The following is a 22084-nucleotide window of genomic DNA, read 5'->3' as shown; positions in this document are numbered from 1 at the left end:
ACCTGGGAGGGACAGGGAAGGGATGGACATCTTTTAGGTATACTTTAGTTTTAGGTCTGTCCTCAGGAATTTTTATCTATAAATGGTGCTTTTTTATTGTAATGTGGGAAGCATTTTTAGATAGTTGTTACCCACCTGGGGTGCATTTGCAGGGTGGGATAGAAATCAACTAAATATATACACTATGCAAAACGGAGTGATTTAGGGAGGCTTTTTTACACAGGTAACAGGGCTGTATTTTAACAAAATGGTTCAGAAACATGCTTTGTTAAAGGTACACAGTACTGTGTACAGTATGTACTGTTTGTTGCATGATCCTACTTTGCATGATCCTACATGATCCTAAGCATGATCCTACTTTGAGATTTCTGCACTGTTTAGCATGTCATGTTAATGCTTAAGAGCCCCATGTGGGGGCGGGAGGGGGAGGGGATCCACCGATGGAAGCAGCGTGTGGCCAAGCTGGCAGATTTGCTCTCTCTGGCACACTTACCCTTGAAGACGGGTGGTTGTGCTAGTGTGTGGCCGCCCAGTCTTTCTCTCCTGTAAGGAGTCTCAAAGCAGCTTACAATTTCCTTTCCCTTCTTCTCTCCACAACAGACACCTTATGAGGTAGGTGAGACTGACAGAGCTTTGAGAGCGAACTGCGACTAGCCCAAGACGATCCAGAAGGCTTCATGTGAAGGAACAGGGAAACAAATCCAACTCACCAGGTAAGAGTCCACCGCTTACGTGGAGGAGTGGGGGATCAAGCCCGCTTCTCCAGATTAGAATCCACTTGCTCTTAACCACTACACCGAGCCACACACTTAAAACTACAGCAGTGCATAGGTTTGCATTGTGAATGACTGTATCCTCTCCAGAGGATGCTAGTGACAAACATTTGTACCACCACTGCCTCATCCTAAATATTTATTTGCCTCTAGTAATTAGGAGGGAAAAGGAACTAGTAATAAAAGTAATGCAAATTGTCTCCATAGAGCTAAAGTGCAGGCCATTGAGATGCTGAAGAGAGAAAGCAACTTATTTGGGCTCCCTTTAAGCATGCTTGGAATCTGTCTTGATAGTAGCTCCATAGCACTTAATAAACTAATGAAATTACAGATTTTAAGTACTTAGTGGCTGATTATTGACAAGAGGATGGAACTATGCAAAACAGCTTAATGAAATGTTCAATAATTAATTTGTTGTCGCTGAAGCAGTGAACAATACATAGCCATTAGTATCTTTTGTGGGGGGGGGGGGGCATAATGAAAAACACTGGAGTATATAAAGCCAGATCCTATAAAACAGCTCCCAGGATGAGGCTTTGGAACAGAACCAGTACCCATGCTAGTTAGCGCTGGGCTACATTTGAATCAATTATTTTATACCGTCCCTTGAATACTGATGAGGATGTCACCAAGAGGTGAAGAGCAAAAAAGGGACTTAATAAACAGAGTGCTGGACTTGGACCAGAGAAACCTACATTCAAAACTCCACTCACGGATGAACACAAGGATGTAACCGGTGTGCTGCTTAGATCAGTGGTCTGTTTACTAGATCAGTGGTCTATTAGTCCAGCCCTGTGCTTCATACAGTGGCCAATAAACACAGTACAGAGGCCAAGTCCTGATACCAGTGTTCAGAGACTTAGCACTTCCAGATGTGGAGGTTCCCTTTCGTTATCACATCTCACGGCCACTGATGGGTCCTATGAATCCTCTCAATCTCCCGCTAAACCCATCAATGCTATCACTACATTCACTGGCAGTGAATTCCACAATTTAATTACTTCTTGAAGGAAAACTTGCTTTTGTCCGTCCTGAGCCCGTTGCCCACCATCCTCAAGGGCTGCAGCTGAGTTCTAGCATTCTAGCAAAGGGGAAAGAAAGTTCTCCATGTTTGCTTTCTCCACCAGATGCATAAACTCGCTTTATGATGACCTTGGGCCAATCACTGTCTCTCAGCCTAAACCATCTCGCTTTAAATATAGAAGGGAATAACTGCATGTACATGGCCTTTAACACTACTGAACACTGGAATCCAAATGGGAAAAGTAATAATAAAAGCATGAAGTTGGGTGTGTAGATGCTGAAATCCACTAAGGTTCATGTAATGCAGACAGACTGACTTAATACACCTAACCTTCCCTTCCTCAAAAAAAATTCTTCTAAGCCCTGCTATTTAGCTGTACTGAAGAGGTCATGCTGCAGCAGCAGTCTACAAAACCTATGCCATCAGGCATGGTTCCCTAACTATATACAGACACTGGGTTGGAGCGCCTGACTCTCTTCCTTCAAGTCCTCCTTCCGACATTTTTCTGATGGGCTGTGGTTTCCTCCAATACGGAGTTTTTCTTTGCTGCCTTGGAGGAAAAGATTTCTAGGATCCAGTCTAGTGGAAGAGTCACAGGATTCAATCCAGAGACTTGAAACCAACATGATAGTTCTGTATTGTTAGCTTCGGCATTTTATTTCAGTCGCAAAAATGGGCTTGCAAATTGTATATCTAGAGTCTGCTCCTCATCTGGAGGAGTGGGTACTCAAACCCAGCTCTCCAGATTTGAATTCATTGCCCTTAGCCACTATGCCACGCTGGCTCTTACAAATAAGTGAGATATAGTTCATAAGACATAAGGTCTTGCACACAGTCAGGTATTTGTAAAATATGGTTTCAAGGGAATATTGTCAGCATTAACATAATACTAAAGGTCAAATGAGACTGTGGGGTTTCCAGGCTGCATGGCCATGTTCCAGTAGCATTTTCTCCTGATGTTTTAATTGCATCTGTGGCTGGCATCTTCAGAGGATCTGATGCCAGCCACAGATGCCAGCAAAACATCAGGAGAAAATGCTACTGGAACATGGCCATACAGCCTGGAAATCCCACAACACCCCAGTGATTCTGGCCATGAAAGCCTTCGACAGTACATCAAACTAGACTCCCTGAGTTTGCCACAAAAATGCCCTACCACAGCAGAGCTTGTTTTATCTTTAGAAAACACCACAGATCGTCCCTGGGACTCCTGTTCCCAACCTCCAAGATTTATCAAGAGCTGAGACCGTGGTCCTCATCAGGATTGGCCCCCTTGCTGCATTTATAAAAAATGTAAAAGGAACCTGATATTGTCTGGTTAGCCCTAAACCGAGGCTAACTCCAAGATGAGAAGGGAAAGGGCAGGGAAGGAGTGGACACTTTCAATACTGTTCCCAGCTTCTAAAATCTGACGAAATTTCCTTTGTTGTGGCAGTGAGTTGTTGTGACAAATCCCATATGCATTTTGTTTCCAAAAAACACAATGACCTGTACATCGACAAAACACTGTAGGCTGCTCTTTTCTACTTACTGTTCACATAGACGTTAAATGCAACAGATGAGGTGGCATCTGAATTAGACACCACAAATGTGTAAATACCTCCTTCTGTTCCCTTCAGTCGAGTAAGGTGAAGTTCGCTGGAGTATCTACAGAATAAGAAGAAAGAAATTTGGTTCTATTATTCATGCTACCCATAGCATATGCAGAAAGCTAACATGAGACATTTTGGCAGCAAATGTGGACTTGAACTGACCCTGCAGATGTGGATCCTTATACTGTGAGGTACTCAGGACCCCTATTCTGATGTGCTTCATCTTTGTACATTTTACTACCACTTTGTAGGAAAGCTGTTAAAATCTTCATAAACTGCACTGCAGCAACACACCCCATGTGCAAATAACAGTAAGGATGAAATGGTGGCTAAAGCCAGCTAAAGAGCCACATTTGACTCTTTAGAGCCCCAGGTGGCTGAACCCTGGGCCAGAGAGCTAGGCTTGGCTGGATAAAACTCCCTGCAGTGTGCTCCAGATGGCCTTCAACTTGCTGCACACCCAGCTGTCTCAGTCCAATGCATGTCAGGCTAAAATGATACCACAAAATCTGAGGATGCAGGGCGAGACAGAAACAAACATCACAACATCTATGTGCTACCTAGTGAAGTTTCCTCTTTTCTTCACACTAGCACAGCTGCTCTAGATTAAATTTGCCATCTGCTACTCCGGAAAAGGCCTCCAGCTTGATCTTCTGCTATTTTCATTGTATTGTCTGAGGTACTTCAGGCTGTCCACCACTGCCTTTGTTGCAACATATCATGAGGTGTCTCCGCTTTCATTCTCACTGCTGATTCACCTTAAGGTGAAAGATAATTGTCAGCCTGCCTTTACTCTAGAGCCTCAATACTACCCCAGAAAGGGAAGCCTGCTATCTCTAAATAATGGAAGCACTGTGACAGTTATCTTTGGTAATATGGTATAGGAGCTTTATGCTGGAGAAAGAGGGGAAATCTGGGCACATTCACCCTTTATTCTGCCAATAAAATGTATAGAGTGCTGGAATAGAGTGATCCTGCCGTGGCCTGTATCTACCGGAACAACGGTAGAACCAGCCACATCAAAGCTTGTTTGCACTTTATTACCTGTTTTTGCCTATACTGTTGATGCGGACATAATGGTCAGATGAATTTTGCAGCGTTTCATTCATATACAGCCACACTTCTTCTTCTGGTTTTGGATATGCTTCATACACCACTACTAAATCCAGATTTTCTCCATCATTGACATTTACCGTCGTGTTTGTCGTAGATGATAAACTGACATATCCTTTACCTGGTTGGTTGCAATACAAAAAAAGAAATGAAAAAGTATTTTGCCCGTAGGCCTTCCAGTTTTTCTGTTGTTTTGTATGTCTGTGTATATGTGTGTACATTATCTGCGTGCAATTAAATCAAGGTCAATGGGATAAGGAAACTTTACTGATAAAGGAGATTATAAATTTCCACCTGCAGAAAATTGATCTTATCGGTTAAATGAAAAACTGTGAGTGGCCAGTGACATTTTGCTGAGTGAGGTGAGCAATAACTTTGCACCGGATAACGGATCTGGATCTCGCCATTCATTCCAGGGGGAGATTTATATTAAAATGAAACTTTACAGTGCAAATGTTTTGCGGGATTTACATCTAATTTTTTTGGTCGATATCAGAAGTTCACAGCGGAAAAACCACCATAAAAATACGATAAACAGATAAATAGAGAGTTAGCAATACAATAAGCTCTGCAGAAGTATCCTCAAATTAATCCAGATTGTTAGAGGCTACTAATATTTATGAACTAGCACCCTGATTTGCACCTGACAGGGAGGAGCCAATGAATTTTTTACATTTCACACAGGTGTAATGCTTTTTCTATAGTATTTGGGGGGTTCTGCCCAGTGGTGGGATTCAAATAATTTAACAACCAGTTCCGGTGGTGGGATTCAAATAATTTAACAACTGGTTGTTTACAAGCACCATTTTAACAACTGGTTCTGCCGAATTGGTGCGAACCGGCTGAATCCCACCACTGATTCTGCCCTTAGGATTTATAGCTGATAATAAACGCAATCCAAGTCTCGTGGAAAGAAAGGGTAGTGGTAGAGATGGCTGCTAACTGAGTTCAGAGAGATTAAGAAGCAAATGAAGCATCATCCTCCACAGAGTAGGAAGAACTGGTTGAATTAAATACCCTCCCCCTCCCAATCTGAAATGAACAAAGGAGTAGAGGATCCTCAGCCCTTCTTGGGAGATGACACTGAGACCCCTCCTGCAACCTGTTCTAGCTGCAACATGGTGTTCTCCTAACATATCTACATCCTCTAGAAATGCTGCAATGTAGCAGCTAGACTGATTTTATTCCATTCCTATGTATAATAATACCATCCATGAAGCAGAACGATAAAGGGAAAAAAGCCCTTTTTTCAATTACGTAAAGACGTGTTCAGAATACTTCGGCTAATTACAGTAGATGAATATGCTCCTAATCAGTTCAGCGCTTATGGTAATTTTAATATTTAAAAAGTACTGTGTGTTACAGAAATCCGACACTGTGGCTTGCTTTTTTTTCTTTCAGGGAAGCATGTTAATAAACAGAGCAACGTAAGCACTTTTGAAGGCTCTTGCTGGAACTAATCTGTAGAGCAGGAGGGACACAATGCAACAAACTTTCCCGTGGACCCTGGAAATTAAAGCTGTCAAATGGACTCTTGGGGCTTAGTGCAGCTCATTTTAGGAAACAGCTTCGGCCAAATGTTCCTCCATGCTTAAGAACTCAATGCACTTCATATACTTTCCATGCATCATGCAAGGACAGGAACATGCACGAAAATGGGCAATGCTTTGCAGCTGTTAATTTTAGTGGATTTGCCTTCCCAAGGAGGCCTACTAAACCCTGCCACTATACACTGTTCTTTATAATAGTATATATTCTTAGTGTCTTTTGATTGTATATTACCATGGGCAATTTTCAGTGGGGAGATGATATTCATGGATTTTGCTGTTAATATAGTCAGTTTTTACTCTGTTCTTTTAATGTTATTACAAATTGGGGTGCTGTGTGGTTTCCAGGCTTTATGGCCATGTTCTAGCAGCATTCTCTCCTGACGTTTCGCCTGCATCTGTGGCTGGCATCTTCAGAGGATCTGATAGTAGATGCCAGCCACAGATGCAGGCGAAACTTCAGGAGAGAATGCTGCTAGAACACGGCCATACAGCCTGGAAACCACACAGCACCCCAGTGATTCCGGCCGTGAAAGCCTTCAACAATACGTTATTACAAATTATTTTCTTTTTAATGACTACTTGCGTATATGTCAGTTTGAACACTGGGGAGGGGGCACAGCTTTAAACATTTATCAATAAGTAAGCCAAACAATAAACAACAGAAGATCTCCACCACAGCCACTATACTTCTACATTTCATGTTCTTGCCATATTAATGCCTATGATTTCTCCAAGAATCAGCACCTTCCTGTAGTTACTTCACACAGGTACAGTTGTCCTGACATGGCGGCCACCCTGATCTCCAGGGTGGGAGCTGCTGCTCAGGGCTCAAAGCACCTGGCAGCTAGCATGGACCCCTTCCCTGCAATGCCTGCGATGGCACAGAAGGCAGCCATGTTAGTCTGCCACAGATCAAAGATGGTAGGTCTTTTCAGATATCCTTGTCCAGATCGCAGATGGTCTTGTCCAGATGGCCTTGTCCGGAACCCTGGCCCACCGGCAGGTCTTATTGTGAGCTGCAGTGGACAGGAGCGAGCAATGGGGGAATCAGAGAGGTGTGGTGGAACCAGGGGAGAGGAAACAACAACTGGGGTGAAGGGCGGCTTAGGCCTGCAGGCAACGCAGTGGTAACCCAACAGCAAGGCAGTGAGTTCAGGGAGACAGGGCAAGCAAGCCAGGTCATGGCCTGGCCCACGCCCATCAACCAGGCCTCTTTGCTGAGGAAAAGATTAGGCTGAAGGTAGATGGGGGGGGGGCGGAGAGTAGCAGTGAGGGAAGGGGAAAACAGCCTACAGGGGTAAGGAAGGGCAGGCTAAAGCTCGACCCCAAGGTCACGACTGCTGGAGGTGACTGGGAAGGTATTTGGGTCGCTTTATACAGAAGGGGAAGGCTCAAGCTGAGGAGGAAGCTTGATCGCCAGTTCCCAAAGCTGGGGAACTGCACTGATGGGAAGGGAGAGGCAGTAGGTGAGCCCTCCCCCCTCACCTCTGAGGCAGAACCAAGGACCTGGCACTGGCAGGCCCTGTCAGAAAGCAAACTCAAGGAGGCGCCCTGGCCAGCAGGGGTGCCACACCGTGAGACAGATCACTGCATTTACATTGACAGCATCGTATAAATCCGACATGACGGTCATCATCATTGTTATCACAGGCTACAGTGTCATTTCACATACAAAAACACACCAAATAAAGGTTCCTTTGTTCAGAGTAATCATGTGTTTCTTAAGATGAATTTATACATGTTACAAAACTGCGATGTGATTTTTCTGAATAACATTCTGAACTTACTATATACATATTTCAAATCCTCCTGCCTCTGCACTGGGGAACAAGGTGCACGCAGGTATTATTTGCTCTCCCCCATGACAGTGAACTTTTGTTAGTACTTACCTAGTACTTTTAAGGTGACAGTAGCATTGGATGTTCCAAAAGGGTTCCTTGCTTGGCACAGGAACTCTCCAGAATCATTAACTCCCACTGAACTGATGCTCAACGTTAATTTTTGTTCATATCCATAATAACCCATATTCTTGCTTTTCATTGCAACATTCTGTCGGCAAGGGGAGGGGGAGAAATTAACATCTAAGATACGGTGTACACAGCATTTTTCTCAGATAAATTAAAAATAGACGTAATTATAACTTCACCGTATTAATATTCATAACTTAAAACCAGAATAATAAGCCATCGTGACAAACCTGTCACTGGAACCTTTCCATACAAAACAGCTATCTTCTCAGCCACCCTGATCTCTGGGGTGGGAGCTGCTGCTCGGGATTCGGACCACCCGGCAGCCAAAGTGGTCCCCCTTCCCCGCGATGCCTGAGTTCGGGGGGGGGGGGATCCTTCCCAGAGCTGTACTCCCTTCTCTTCTGCCCCCCCCCCCCAATTTCCTTTCTTTGGATACTCTCCTACATTCTTGGCCTACTGCCTTTTCCAGGAATAACTAGAAAATCAGGAGATATGTCCTGATTAAGGGATGTGACATTTCAAAGCATTTTCCTGTATTACCTTTGCTGCGTCAGAAGACTTGGGTCACGTGAGAGGAATAAGTCAGCCACAAAGCAGGTCAACCTCAAGACAGTGCCCCCCCCCCACCAAACATATCAGATTTCTGCGGCTACACAATCAGTGCAAGGATGAAGACTTGTGTGCCATTAAGGTAACAGGGAAAATGTTAGTTTCAGGTGGGTAAATAGAAGAGCTATGATTTGAGCTCAGCAGCACCTTAAAGATCAACAAGATTTCCTTCCCTTCATCCAATAACAACAATGACAGAGGGAGATTTGACTCTCCAAAATGTATACCCTGGGAATCTTGTTGGTCTTCAAAGATCCATGGGAAGGATTAGGATTCTAATTTCAAACGCAGTGGCAAGAAAGCCAAATTCCGACTTAGCGAGAATCTCTTAATTAATCTGGTCTAAGAACAACCAGTTCGCTTAACTTGGTGAGCGCTGGTGCTGATTAACTGTTCGGGGAAGGGGGAGAGGAAAAACCTGTCCAGGAATGGAAGGGGCCATGGGGAGGAGAAGCACCTGTTCCTGGGGCTGGCACTTCATTTCCTACCTGTGGTGTGTCTCCACCATTGGGTCTCCACCAGCCCCTTTAATGTGACCTATCTAGCAAGATAGATTTTAATGTGACCTAACTAGCAAGATAGATTTTAGTGTCTCATTTTCAAGTTTAGCAGAATGCTGCTAATGATATTTTGCAAAACAGAGATGAAAGTATTTTAGTACCGTTTTATATTCATGCAAATGTGTGTGTGTGTGTGGGGGGGGGGGAAGGTAAAATATACCAAGGAAAACAATACAAAAATATGAGCAGGCTTCCAGCAAGAAAGCAAGTTTTCAGATTTTTGAAAAAATTGCATGACTTTGGAACAGTCCCAAAAGCACCATCTGCAGGGCCCAGAGTTGACCACATGCTACTGAGAGTGGCTTCACGTTGGCGAGGGGGCAAGCAGCGATGTGCCAACAGAGATGCACTTAAGAGACAGAAGCGCCGCTGCTACCAATGGATTAGCTGGGAAAGGCATGTTTCTCCAGGGACCCCTGGGAGAGATTACCCAGGACGCATTTGCTCAAGAGTGCATGATTTATCTAGCACTGCACTGCTGCACAACTCCTTTCTCTGTGCACACATGGTCTGCTAATTATACATCCCAAATGCTGCCATTAACGAGAGAAGGCTTGTCAATTAATAGCAGGGTTGTGTTCAATATGGTTAGGAGCAGCCTAATTGGGCGTTCTTCCTATTCCAATTAAAAAATAGGTTGCTGCAAAGTTCTAAGCCACCAGTGGTTCAGAGCCAGGTCAATCACTGTATCGGGGATGTGGCATCCATTTTCATAGAGATGAAGTGCCAACTGTGTTGCAACTGAATTCCTTGGGTGGACCTTTCTGGCCCCGATTTAGTGCCTCTGCGCCTCTTAGTGTCACTCTCCCATCTGTTGCTTGTTGAACAGCTGCAAGAGGATTGGCTGTTGGAACCATTCAATAAACTTCTGGAGAAGACCAGCTTTAGAACAGAAACCCCATCCCTTGCAGTGGGGGAGGGGGGTGTTGATGTTGGGCTCTTTATGCCAACTTGCCTTCAGGAATCCTGCCTTTAATTTTGCCTGACCTGCTTCCAGGCTTGGTTACCTGTTTAGGAAAGCCAAAAATCAAGCGTAGAAAGCCTCTTCTTGGAGTTCTGGTCTTGGTTTGCTTGCCTGGGGCTCCTGACGCAAAAAGAAAGGTCAGCTAGGGAGATCAGATTCCGTGCTTGGGACTAGTTGTGACCCATGCTGCTGTAAAAGAGAACCCCTGTGGCATGCGAATGTCTGGATTAGTGTCTCATTGAGTCTGCAATCCAAACAAGTGCTCCAGGACTCAAAAGTTAGCAGCACTGATGCTGTTACCACAGCCTGACCTGGAGATTCTCTTTGTGACCCTGGCCCTCCAGATTTTCATTTATCTTCCTTGTTTTCACCCATTCTAGACCTCCCTAATCTAATCTGGAGGAACCGGGTTTGATTCCCAGCTCTGCCGCCTGAGCTGTGGAGGCTTATCTGGGGAATTCAGATTAGCCTGTACACTCCCACATACGCCAGCTGGGTGACCTTGGGCTAGTCACAGTTCTCGGAGCTCTCTCAGCCCCACCCACCTCACAGGGTGTTTGTTGTGAGGGGGGAAGGGCAAGGAGATTGTAAGCCTCTTTGAGTCTCCTACAGGAGAGAAAGGGGGGGGATATGAATCCAAACTCTTCTACTCTTCTTCTTCCTATAAGGCATTTCTTCCTCATCCCTGCACACTTCGTTGATTGATTAGCTAATTCAGTCATTCTCTTCAGGTCTCGGCCTGGTGTTGTTTGTGAGCTCTAGGGTGTATGCCTGCCATTTAGTGACTGCTCTGTGGGGCTAATTAAATCACAGTGTTCTTTGAAAGGGGGGGATTTGAATACAGAAACTGGAGTGTGAGTCTGTGTGTAAGCATGATTGAGTTGCTGGCTTTGTGACCAGCTGATCCACAAGACCCCAGAATCATAAGCCACAGGCAGCCTTAGGAATGGAATCCAAACCCCACAACAAATTCAACTGTCTTTGCAGCAAGAACTCCAAGCATGCATGTCACGATGAGAACTTCAAGGGGTAGCATGCTACACATGATTCGGTCTGTCCAAAACAGGTAACCAGGCAAGGGAACAAGCCAGTGATATCAAGGCAGTGCTCCAGGAGGGAGAGCAGGGAGCAACCTGGAACCCTCAATGAGCAATCCCACCAATAGCCAGGCTGAGATTTGCATTGCAAAGATTTCCCTGAATTCAATTTCACTGGTCTGAATTCACTTTAGCCCCATTACACATAACATAGTTTTAAAAAGGAACATGCTGTTGAGTCAAAACCAACTCATAATGATCCCAACTATGGGATATTCAAGGAAAGAAGAAGAGGAGTGGTGGTTTGCCATTACCTTCCTCTGTGTAGCATTTCCTGTCTTGAGGAAGGCTCAATGAATAGGGCCAGCTGACAGGAGCAGCAGTGGCACAGTGGTTAAGAGCAGGGGTACTCTAATCTGGAGGAACCGGGTTTGATTCCCCGCTCTGCCGCTTGAGCTGTGGAGGCTTATCTGGGGAATTCAGATTAGCCTGTGCACTCCCACACACACCAGCTGGGTGATCTTGGGCTAGTCACAGCTTTTCGGAGCTCTCTCAGCCCCACTCCCTGCCACCTCACAGGGTGTTTGTTGTGATGGGGGAAGGGAAAGGAGTTTGTAAGCCACTTTGAGTCTCCTGTAGGAGAGAAAGGGGGGGGATATAAATCCAACTCTTCTTCTTCTTCTTCTTCTTCCTCTCATTCAAATACTGATAATACTAACATGTAGTTAGCCCCTGAGAAATAAGCCCCCTGTAACTCGTCACAACTGTTCAGCAGTTCTGTATTAGAGCCTTTGAACACAATCCAGAGAAGCGTCCCAGTGTGAAAACCAAGTCTTGGTTCAGATTTAAAAAGCAACAGTATGACTGAATGAATATACATATACATGAACGAATGAACAAACGAGAAGACACTGACAAGAACTACGAGACAGTCAGGAGGAAGCAAAGAGGGGACGACTGAAGATAACACAGGGAAGATAAACTGGAACCACAGCACTGTTTGGCTGCTCTGGACCTACGATGATGATAATTGAAATGAGTAACGGGAAGTAGGTAAGAAGTCATGTGGGTGGAATCTATTAGAGGCTGTCAATCAGAGGGGATAACGGTGGTTGATGAAATTTCATGCAGGCTGTTGCTGAGGGGTGCGCATGGCAGAAAAGCAAGGAACCCACGGAGGCACCCATTTGAGACTTGACAAGGCTACTGCTCTTGATAACGACACTTCTCAGGAGAACTGTTGTCACAGCTAATGAAGTATACATCCCCAATGTGATCCTGTGGGGTTTTTTTCACTGTTCTTTCAAGTACATTAGTTAAGACTGATGGGATATAATGAACTCACCGCATTGCCTTGAAAAATCCAATTAGCTTGCAGAGAGCTATCTACATCGCTGATTGTACACATAACTTTAAATTCTTCACCTTCTTTAAGAAGCTGGTTTGCTTTGGATAAGGTGATGGCTGGAAGGGATTTGTGTACTGGAAAACAATTTAGATGTGGATTATTTTTCATTACATGCAGCGCTGAGGGGGAGGGGGTAAGAGAGGGAATCAACAGTTATTAACCTCCCAATAAATATCAGGCCTCCTGGAAGTACTTTAAATCTTTGCAATATATTAGTGTTGTAGTTTGCCGCTGTGTACATTTCTTTCGTTAAAAGTACAAACACATTCACTGTCACTGCATAACATGCACAGGTAAGCCTGCACAATATTTAATTGACTGGCAAAGAAAGTACAATCAAGACACTGATTCCATGATAATGATTGTAAGGTTATGACCCATGGCTTGGACATCTAGTTATGGAAGCTGAGTGTACTATTAGCAAAAATAATTACCTAATTATTTAACTCTTGTTAATGTTATATAAAATCACAGTAGTAATACTGGCTGCCTATATCACAGGGAATTGGGGGTGGGGTGGGGTGGGGGTGGAAGCAGAACGCTGATGCGACAATAATGGCAGTTGTTACAACTTTACTAAATATACTGGGCCAGATGAAGATCTAAGTTACCTGCTCTCACAACAAGAGAAATCACGTCTGACGTTTTCTCAACTCCATTTTGCAGCGCCACACACCAGTAACAGCCGTGAAACGACCTCTGCACGTTTTTTATTGTGATTCCTTTCCGAGGATCTGGAATTATCACCATATTTTCTGGCAATGGCCTTCCATAACATCCTCTCAAAGTGAAATTTGAAACATTTGGATCGGTCACTGCGCACGGAATAACGGCATCGTCGTCTTCCTTCGCAAAGGCGACGGACTCGAAAAGGAACAGGTGCTCAGGGTCTGTAAAGGAAACAAAAATCATTCTCTTGAAGGTTTTTATACCGACATATCAGTGTTCACATTAGTGTCTGAAAAAAAAGAAACTAGAAATAGCAAATAATCCTTTCCCATTTCACAGAACAGAGAGACATATTTAACTGTACCCAATCCACTCCTTACAATTCCTTCATGACTCACAAACAAGTGCAAACCATATTAAGGTATCTGTCTGGCTTTCCTCACATTTTCGATCTATTCCCTCTCACCCCACAGTTAAATGAAGAACTGTAGAAAAACCTACGAGAGGTCAGTTCTGTGTTAAATTTTCCAGAGGCAGAATGGAATTTTCCTACCTGAAATAAAAGGCACAGATATGGGATGGGTGACACGTGGCTTGACAACACTACATGTGGAAGGGATCTGGAAGTCTTAGTAGACCACAAACTGACCATGAGTCAGCAGTGTGCTGCGGCGGCCAATGCAATTTTGGGCTGTAGCAATAGGAGTATAGTGTCAAGATAGAGGGATGTAATAGTACCTCTCTATTCTGTATTGGTTAGGCCTCACCTGGAATATTGTGTTCAGTTCTGGGCACCGCAATTCAAGAAGGATATTGACAAGCTGGAACAGGTCCAAAGGAGGGCAACGAAAATGGTAAAAGGTCTGGAGTCCATGCCCTATGAAGAGAGGCTTAGGGAGCTGGGGATGGTAAGTCTGGAGAAGCGAAGGTTAAGTGGGGATATGATAGCTATGTTTAAATATTTGAAGGGATCCCATGTCGAAGAGGGAGCAAGCTTGTTTTCTGCTGACACTAGGACACAGAGAAATGGATTCAAGGTACAGGAAAAGAGATTCCACCTAAACATTAGGAAGATCGTCAGGGATGTTCGACAGTGGAATTCATTGCCTCGGATGGTTGTGGAGTCTCCTTCTTTGGAGGTTTTTAAACAGAGGCTGGATGAACATATGTCGGAAGTGCTTTGATTGTGTGTTCCTGCATTGTAAGGGGTTGGACTTGATGGCCCTTGGGTCTCTTCCAACTCTATCTTCACAAAACACTGCTCCTATAGGACACGGGACCCTGATGGACAATTGGGGAAGGGGGTGCCTGCAGAAAGAATGGGGAATTAGCAGAAATGGCCAATTAGTCTGGAACTCAATTACTTTAACAGGGAATTGGAGTTCTTGACCCAGGAGCTTAATTTTTGAAAAGGGGCAGAATAACATCACATCCCCATACTATACATATTTATATACATGCTGTGCACTTCAGCTGGTAGCAGCTCTCCAGGTGCTCAGGCAGAGGTCTCTACCTGATTCTTTAACTGGAGATGCCAGGGATTGAAGCTGGGGCTTCCTGCATGCCAAGCAAATGCTCTGCCACAGAACCACAGCCCCTCCCTTACCGCTGATTTCCCGTCACCATTTAGACCTAGAGCAGTGGTGGCGAACCTATGGCACTCCAGATGTTCATGGACTTCAATTCCCATCAGTCCCTGCCAGTCCATGAACATCTGGAGTGCCATAGGTTTGCCACCACAGACCTAGACTGTTCCCTAACACTGCTGCTATGAGAAGAGCCTGCTCTGCTCATAAATCTTCCATATGCATGAATATAGGTAGGAACAGAAGCCTTGAAGCACTGGCGGAACTTTGTCCTGATTCTGTAGCAGAAACCAGGATGCTCAAGAACCAGACGTTAGTACAGAGCCAACCGCTGGATGGGCTGCTCAGCTGCCTGAGGAAGGCTCAGCGAATAGGGCCAGCTGACAGTGGCACATTTCTGTTGCACTTATTTATTTGTAATCTCCCCTTTCCCCCAGTTGGGACTCAAAGCAGCTTAGAGCAGCATTCTCCCCTCCACCACTCTCTCACAACCACCACTCTGTGACAAAGGCCAGGCTGAGGCCTTGTGATGGATCTAAGGTTATTCAGAGAACGTCCAGAAAGGAGCCGGGTACGTGGCTATGTGTGGGGTGCTGCACAGCAAACAATGGAAGAAGCTTCCTGCAGTTGATCCTGAGGCAGTCCCCTGCCAAACCTGCCCTTAGCAAAGTTGCAAACATTGAAACCAATAGGAATTGGGATCTGAGGACAATGTCCACCGAAGGATATCACAGAGGTAGGGGGAAGGAGGGAGGGAGAAAGGCAGGGAGCCAGCCAGGGAATAGGAACTATGCAAGGACAACTGCATGTACATCCTTTCCTTCTCCAATGGGGACATGACACATGGAGCCACAGGCAGCAATCTGCCACCCCGCTCTGCATGCCACCAGGGACAGGTGCCTCCCTTTGTCCTCCTTCCAAGATCTGGCCCTGATTTCATCTCTTTTTTAGATATCACAATGGCCTGAAAGGGAGCACTACTGGTGATCATCTGGATATGTGTTTGCCATGTTGTAAAAACTTGGGCAATGAACGTATTTACTGTGTGTGTACAACCTCAATATGCATGAAAATGAGGCCTGAAAAAGCCACCAGTCAACTTGTATGTGCTGGCACTGTATTTAGACAGTAAATACATACTCTACCCTGTCCATACAGTATGGTACCTGTGGATGTCAGGAGGATCTTCACTCAGTAGGTAGGCTCCCAGAATGTGAGACTGTAAGGGCTGTACTCAGCAGGAACCTTTCCAGCGGTTTGTCTGCTCTACCTCTAGAACACCCTGTTTCATACTAAGAACTGGATAACAAAAGTTCCTCAGGGAAAATTAAAACATGACAAGAAGACATCACAGGCCTTCTGTGATTGTTCATTTCCCAGTACCTCAGAACGTGGAATACTGCACAGTGTAGAGAAGGATGGCAAACCTATGACACGTGTGTCAAAGGTGACATGCCACAATATTTTCGGTGGCGCACCAGCATTCATCAACACCCGACAACAACTATTCTTCCTTTTTGACTCTGAGTCATTTTTTTAATTATTTCACATTTCTTAACATAATAGATACCACCGTACATGATTGTATTTTTAAAAAATAAATGAATATGTAGATAATTGTTTCTCTTTTGCTTGGGGGTGGGGACAGCAGAGTCAACTTAAGCAATGTTTGATTTTTTTTTTACATACTGAGCCCTAAAGGTCTGCCCTCACTGGTATAGGGTGTGTACAGGGTCTATTTAGCCAAGCTAATTATAAATCTTTATTATTGTTGTTGTTGCTGTTACAGTTATTGTTAGGGGTCTAACATTCAGATCTATAATTTGTTCGCAACTATTCCTGTTTGGGGGTTGGATTTCTGGTTCTCACAACACTACAATTAATGAGCTGTTTGTGAAAATATGGACTTAGCTCCATTCAACAGAGCTAATGCGATATGGTCCCGTTGATGTTGATTTTTACAATACTACTGAGATGTCTTTTTGTTTTCAAATTTAGGCAATTAAGAGCTCAGCACAAAACAATTCATCAATTTTTAATCATCATTGTAATCTCTTGTCTGATTGAAAACCAGGAGGAAAAAACCCAACAAGAGGATGTTTTTTTCTGTGACTGTCACCAAAATATTATACGTTCAGCTTCGAGCAGACCATGGATATTGTGCCTTGGAAAAAAAAGTGGAAGAAACCTGTGATTGGACGAGCAAATGACTTACCATTACAAGGAGCCTTCCTCCAGACCATCCTGCATTCTTTCCCTCTACACTGAAAGCCAGTGTGGTGCAATAGTTGGAGTACTGAACTATGATCTGGAAGACTCAGGATACAGAATTCTTATCCTACTACTAATTTTCTTCCCCCAAGCATTTCCCCTCTGCTCTGATCAAGATGATGGGCAGCCCCATTCACACTTGACCCCTTCCCCAGCTATCCCCTGACCGCCCCCCACTGTGCCAGAATGCTGCCAGAGCATCCTGCACTGCATTCCTGTGCCTGGGAGTGGCAGCAACTGAACATCACTGGGATCATTCTTCTGCTGAGGTAAGTGTCCCGGGGAGAGTGAATTTGTCACAGGTCCCTTTCGCACATGGAGAATAATGCACTTTCAACCCACTTTCAATGTACTTTGAAGCTGGATTTTACTGTGCAGAATGGCAAAATTCACATGCAAACAGTTGTGAAAGTGGACTGAATGTGCATTATTCTGCATGTGCGGAAGGGGCCCATGTGGCCACCCCACTGCTCCCACTGATGTCCTCCCTTCCCCCATGAGGCTGTGTAATAAACATTGCACCTCTTAATCCTTTACATGCTTTCTTTGCAACACCTCTCTCACACCTTCTGATTGATATAAAAAAAGACTCACAGAACTCCATTCGCATTCATATATCATGAAGAGAGATCTGGCTTTCAAAAGCTTATACTGAAATTCTTGTCGGTCTCTAAGGTGCTACTGGACTAGAACCAGTGGTGGGAATCAGCCAGTTCGAACCACTTAGGCAGAACCGGTTGTTAAAATGGTGCTTGTATACAACCAGTTGTTAAATTACTTGAATCCCACCACCGGAGCCGGTTGTTAAATTATTTGAATCCCACCACTGATTAGAACCTTAAATTTTACAGCATGTTCATGTTACTCCTGCAAGCAAGTCAGTTTCCAGGGCCCAAGATTAAGCCAAAGGAACACCTGAAAGCGGACTGCTCCATGGCAACAGGAATCATTTTTCCATGAAGAACTTCTGCTAAATTAATAGTGTCCAGTATTGTGTTTGCAGCATGAATTTACAAATAAAACAATCAGTAAGGAATTATTGTATTTTCATCCAAAAAAGGCAGGCAGCCCAATCCAGAGTGAGGGGCTGGATCCCCCTCTGAAGCCGGTGCAGCCCTGTGCCAGTGTGGGTACCCACCCTGCTGGCGCAAGGGGCAAATGTGCTGACAAAAGAGCAATTTACCCTGGCAGCCGGGCACTGCATAGCTCTGTGATGCCTGACCCAGAAGCTGCTGTTTGTCCCTAGGACTGCTGATGTAAAAATCTGCACTGGCGTGGCCGAGGGCGTTCCAGGAGGTAGAGCCAACCTCAGTTGGCTTCTACTGCCCATCCAGCCTCCACTGCCAGTGAAGCTGGAGTTGGAGATCAGCCACGTTCTTTGTGGTGTATCTCTGTTATCCCCTATGAGGGATTCTCAAAGGGGTTTAGGGGGCGTTTTGGGCTTCCTGTGTTGCAGGAAAGTCCTTTGGAGAGGGCAGTGCAATGTCGTCCCCGTCTGCCAGCCCACTCTGGATTGGGCTGTAAAAGGGGGCGAAAAATCACAGAATTGTTTACTTCAGTTTCACTTCCTTTTGTTTGCCGAAATCTAAGTATCAAATGCAGCCTAGCACTGAATGAGGTTTGCATATTGATTCATTGCAAGTAATAATTTTTCCCCATCTTCCTTCTCAAAGAGGATTTTTTTGTAACCTGTTGTATGATCAGATGTTTAATCCTCTTTAACAAAACAGAACTTTAATAGAAGTTCTTAATTGGTAACAAAGGCTTATTTGAGCTGTTTCATTCCTTAACATTCTGTCTTCAAAATTCTATTAGCACACTACACCTTAATCCTCATCCATGAGCGCGTTCTGATGAGCACGCACAGTTGCTGGGCAAGCACTATTCTCAAGTGGCAAAAAGTAAATTCACAGCACATCTACAGGTGGCATAGCTGTCTCCTTCACAAATTACAAAGTCCTCTCATGTAGGAGGCCCTTTGTGTTGGCACTGGAATACCTGCAATTAAAAGGTATCTCTGGATCAGAGCATTTCTCTAGAATAATCTCAAGAAGGTAAAGCAGACTGGGAAAAGGCTAGGGTTTCCCTCTTGAGCCCTACTGGAGTTGGCCATAGAGCACACAAAACAAGTCATAAAGAGAATTGAAGATATCAATTGTCAGACAGACCTCTTTATACATACTCTCTCTATATATACTTATATATACTCTTTATATATACTCTAATTACACAAGAGCTTGGCACACAGGTTTAGAGTTTTTGAATTCTACAGCACAGAACTTAAAATTATTCAGTTATAGTTCAGCTTACATGTTGGTTTCATAGATATTACTCAGATTGTACAGTTCCTTTTTCATAGATGGTACTGCCTTATTGTTTGTACACACAGGGTCCTGACATAGGCCAAATACTTAGCCATAATTCACTCACTCAGCCCTCCTGTTAGGAAAAGCCCTCAAAAATAAAACAAACTCTCCACCGAGGTAAACTTAAAGCAAATCCCTATACCGCAGACCCACTGGTACACTGGAACTCTTCTCTATCTCTAGAAGATATTCCTATCCAGGTTTAAATGACCATTCACCTGGCCCACCAGTAAACCTTTTCCCCAGTATACTTGGTTGGTGTATAATTGCTTTCTTCCAGCACTCAAGCTAATAACAATAGTTCCTGTTGCTCACTTCGACAGAACTATTCCCTCAGAGGTGTTTTGTTTTTACTCAGGCCCCTTCCGCACACGCAAAATAATGCATTTTCAAACCACTTTCACAACTGTTTGCAAGTGGATTTTGCTATTCTGCACAGCTTCAAAGAGCACTGAAAGCAGTTTGAAAGTGCATTATTCTGCATGTGCGGAATGAGCCTCAGTTAAGACAGACAATTCTTAACAGCAGGAACACTAGAGGCCAAAAGCCTCTTAGAATGTACTGATAGGGAATTTACCTCCTCCCCCTCTGCATCATACCGTTACTTGCCCAATCAAAGTGCAGGAGGTCACAGTAAATCAGGTGGCTCCCCTGTTCCTAGGCCTTTTTGTGTCACACTGTGAAGGTAAACAATTATTATCTTAGACATAACTTCATTTTAAATTACCTTTACCCTTGCAGTCCATCACAACTACCAATAGACCTTCCATCCTATACAGTGCCAAAGCAAAAACTTTCCTGTGAGGGAATTTATTCAATTGCCAATTGTCTACTGTTGAGAAGTCATGAGAAATCACATGTGCTTTTCATGTGTGAACTTGCTCAATAAAGATACCAACAAAAAAAGAGGAAGTTCTGGCAAAACATACAACTGTCTTCTATTAGTGCTTTCAAAGTCCCTTCAGTGTGATGAAAGGTCCACAGAGAAGCCATTTTGGTTGCCAGAGGACCCATTAAAAACCCATCCTGCAACTCACATTATTTCATGTACCTCTCAAGGGAGATTCTGTCCTCACATGGGCATCATTCCCATCTACTTAGGGAGCCCAGCAAAAGGAATACTCATGTCTCAGAGAGACTTCTTTAGAGCCACGTTACTTGATGCTTACTTGATGCCAATCCCACAGGTCATGTTACAAAAGAGAGGTACAGGACCCCAACTCTATCGGGAAGCCTTATCCTCTGACTCAAAGAGTTCTGCTTCTAACCTCAGATACACAGTGCCAGACTTAAGGTTACCCAGGTTCAAAAAAGAAAGCACGTGCTCAAAGGCATCTCTGACTTGGCTGTTTATTCTTAATACAGGAACTCAGTCCTATGATTCAAAACAGGTTCCGGGCTTCATTTAAGCCCTGGCTCAAACTAACACCCGCCCACCCCATGCTCAAACAGCCCTCTGACAAAGGGTCCATGTCAAGATGGGGAGGTTGGCCTTCCGTAAGACATTTGCTGTTTCATCACCTTTCAGGTTTTTAAGGATGAGATGTAAATAATTTAATTTTATGAATTTACATTTATGTAATATTTTTAAAATGTTTGTATGCTGCTCTGATCCCAACCTTCAATACAATAAACTAAGTTGATAAATAGTGATATCGCCCGCAGTCCCTACACCATTATCAAAACACCTTTCAGGTGTCAGGGACGTTGTTCTCACTATAAACTGCTTTGTTCAGCTATCACCCGGCTGAAGGAACGGAGATGCAGAACTGAGATTCAGAAGCAGCACCAAGCAACCGTAGTCCCCCTGTTGACCCTTTCAAAGTCAAGCATGCCCAACTGCCAAGCCCAGTAGCACACAAAGTAATTCATATCATCCAGCCACACAGCATAACTGCACAGAATCTTTAAAAGCGCCTACTGATTTTTCAATGTCAAAAACGTGAAATGGAACGTTTTGAAAAAGGTGTCCCATGTTGCGTTGGATTGGAAAGGCATGCGTCTTTCAGAGGTCAGGAGAAATGAATTAGCACCTCCAAGAACCATTAAAAGCCCTGTGAACACAGGAAAAGAAGCACAATACATTATGAGGTAATCATCTGACCACCCTAAAGTACAACTTTCCCTTGCAGCTGTTTCCTAAAACACAGGAGACCTTAACCACAAGATAGAAAAGTTACCAACTTGAGCTGAATGAGGTATTAACTGTACTTCCTGTACATGTTACTGGCTACATGAGCCCTTTTTATCACTGTCATTACCTGAACCTGGAATTTTTCTTTACAGTTCTTCAAAGGCATGGGCAGGTCAGGATTAGCCTTTTTCTCTTCCACCCTAGATCTCTCATTAAGGGGACAAGTCTTCATATGCTACATCTTCCAATAAATTAGCATGTTTCTCTGAGAATTGACTTCTAGGAATCATTCAAAAATTACTAGCCCAATAATGACAAAGAGTGAAGGCCCAATTGTACACGGTATAAGCTGCCCAAGGTTTGATGTTCCATAAACCTCTTCTCCACTTTGATGATAAAGGAGTATCAAAGAATTGAAAGGCTTCCAAGAGTGCTTTTAGGAGGGGGAGGAAGAGGAG

The 22084-nt window shown here is 44.1% G+C and overlaps 1 protein-coding gene across 2 annotated transcripts in view; it reads right to left on the bottom strand.

Moving 5' to 3' along the window:
* Positions 1 to 22084, bottom strand: part of KIT (KIT proto-oncogene, receptor tyrosine kinase) — a 92728-nt gene that overhangs the window by 33197 nt on the left and 37447 nt on the right. For both annotated transcript variants that reach the window (XM_048509940.1, XM_048509941.1), the window contains 5 exons: positions 13212 to 13490; positions 12538 to 12674; positions 7942 to 8101; positions 4434 to 4623; positions 3329 to 3444 (listed from right to left, as the gene is read on the bottom strand). In XM_048509940.1, coding sequence (XP_048365897.1) covers positions 3329 to 3444; positions 4434 to 4623; positions 7942 to 8101; positions 12538 to 12674; positions 13212 to 13490 — 882 coding nt within the window. The remainder of the gene's footprint in view (positions 1 to 3328; positions 3445 to 4433; positions 4624 to 7941; positions 8102 to 12537; positions 12675 to 13211; positions 13491 to 22084) is intronic.

Source organism: Sphaerodactylus townsendi, linkage group LG10 (genome assembly GCF_021028975.2).
Source record: "Sphaerodactylus townsendi isolate TG3544 linkage group LG10, MPM_Stown_v2.3, whole genome shotgun sequence".
Taxonomy (NCBI): domain Eukaryota; kingdom Metazoa; phylum Chordata; class Lepidosauria; order Squamata; family Sphaerodactylidae; genus Sphaerodactylus; species Sphaerodactylus townsendi.
This window is presented reverse-complemented; position numbering and strand designations above follow the sequence as displayed.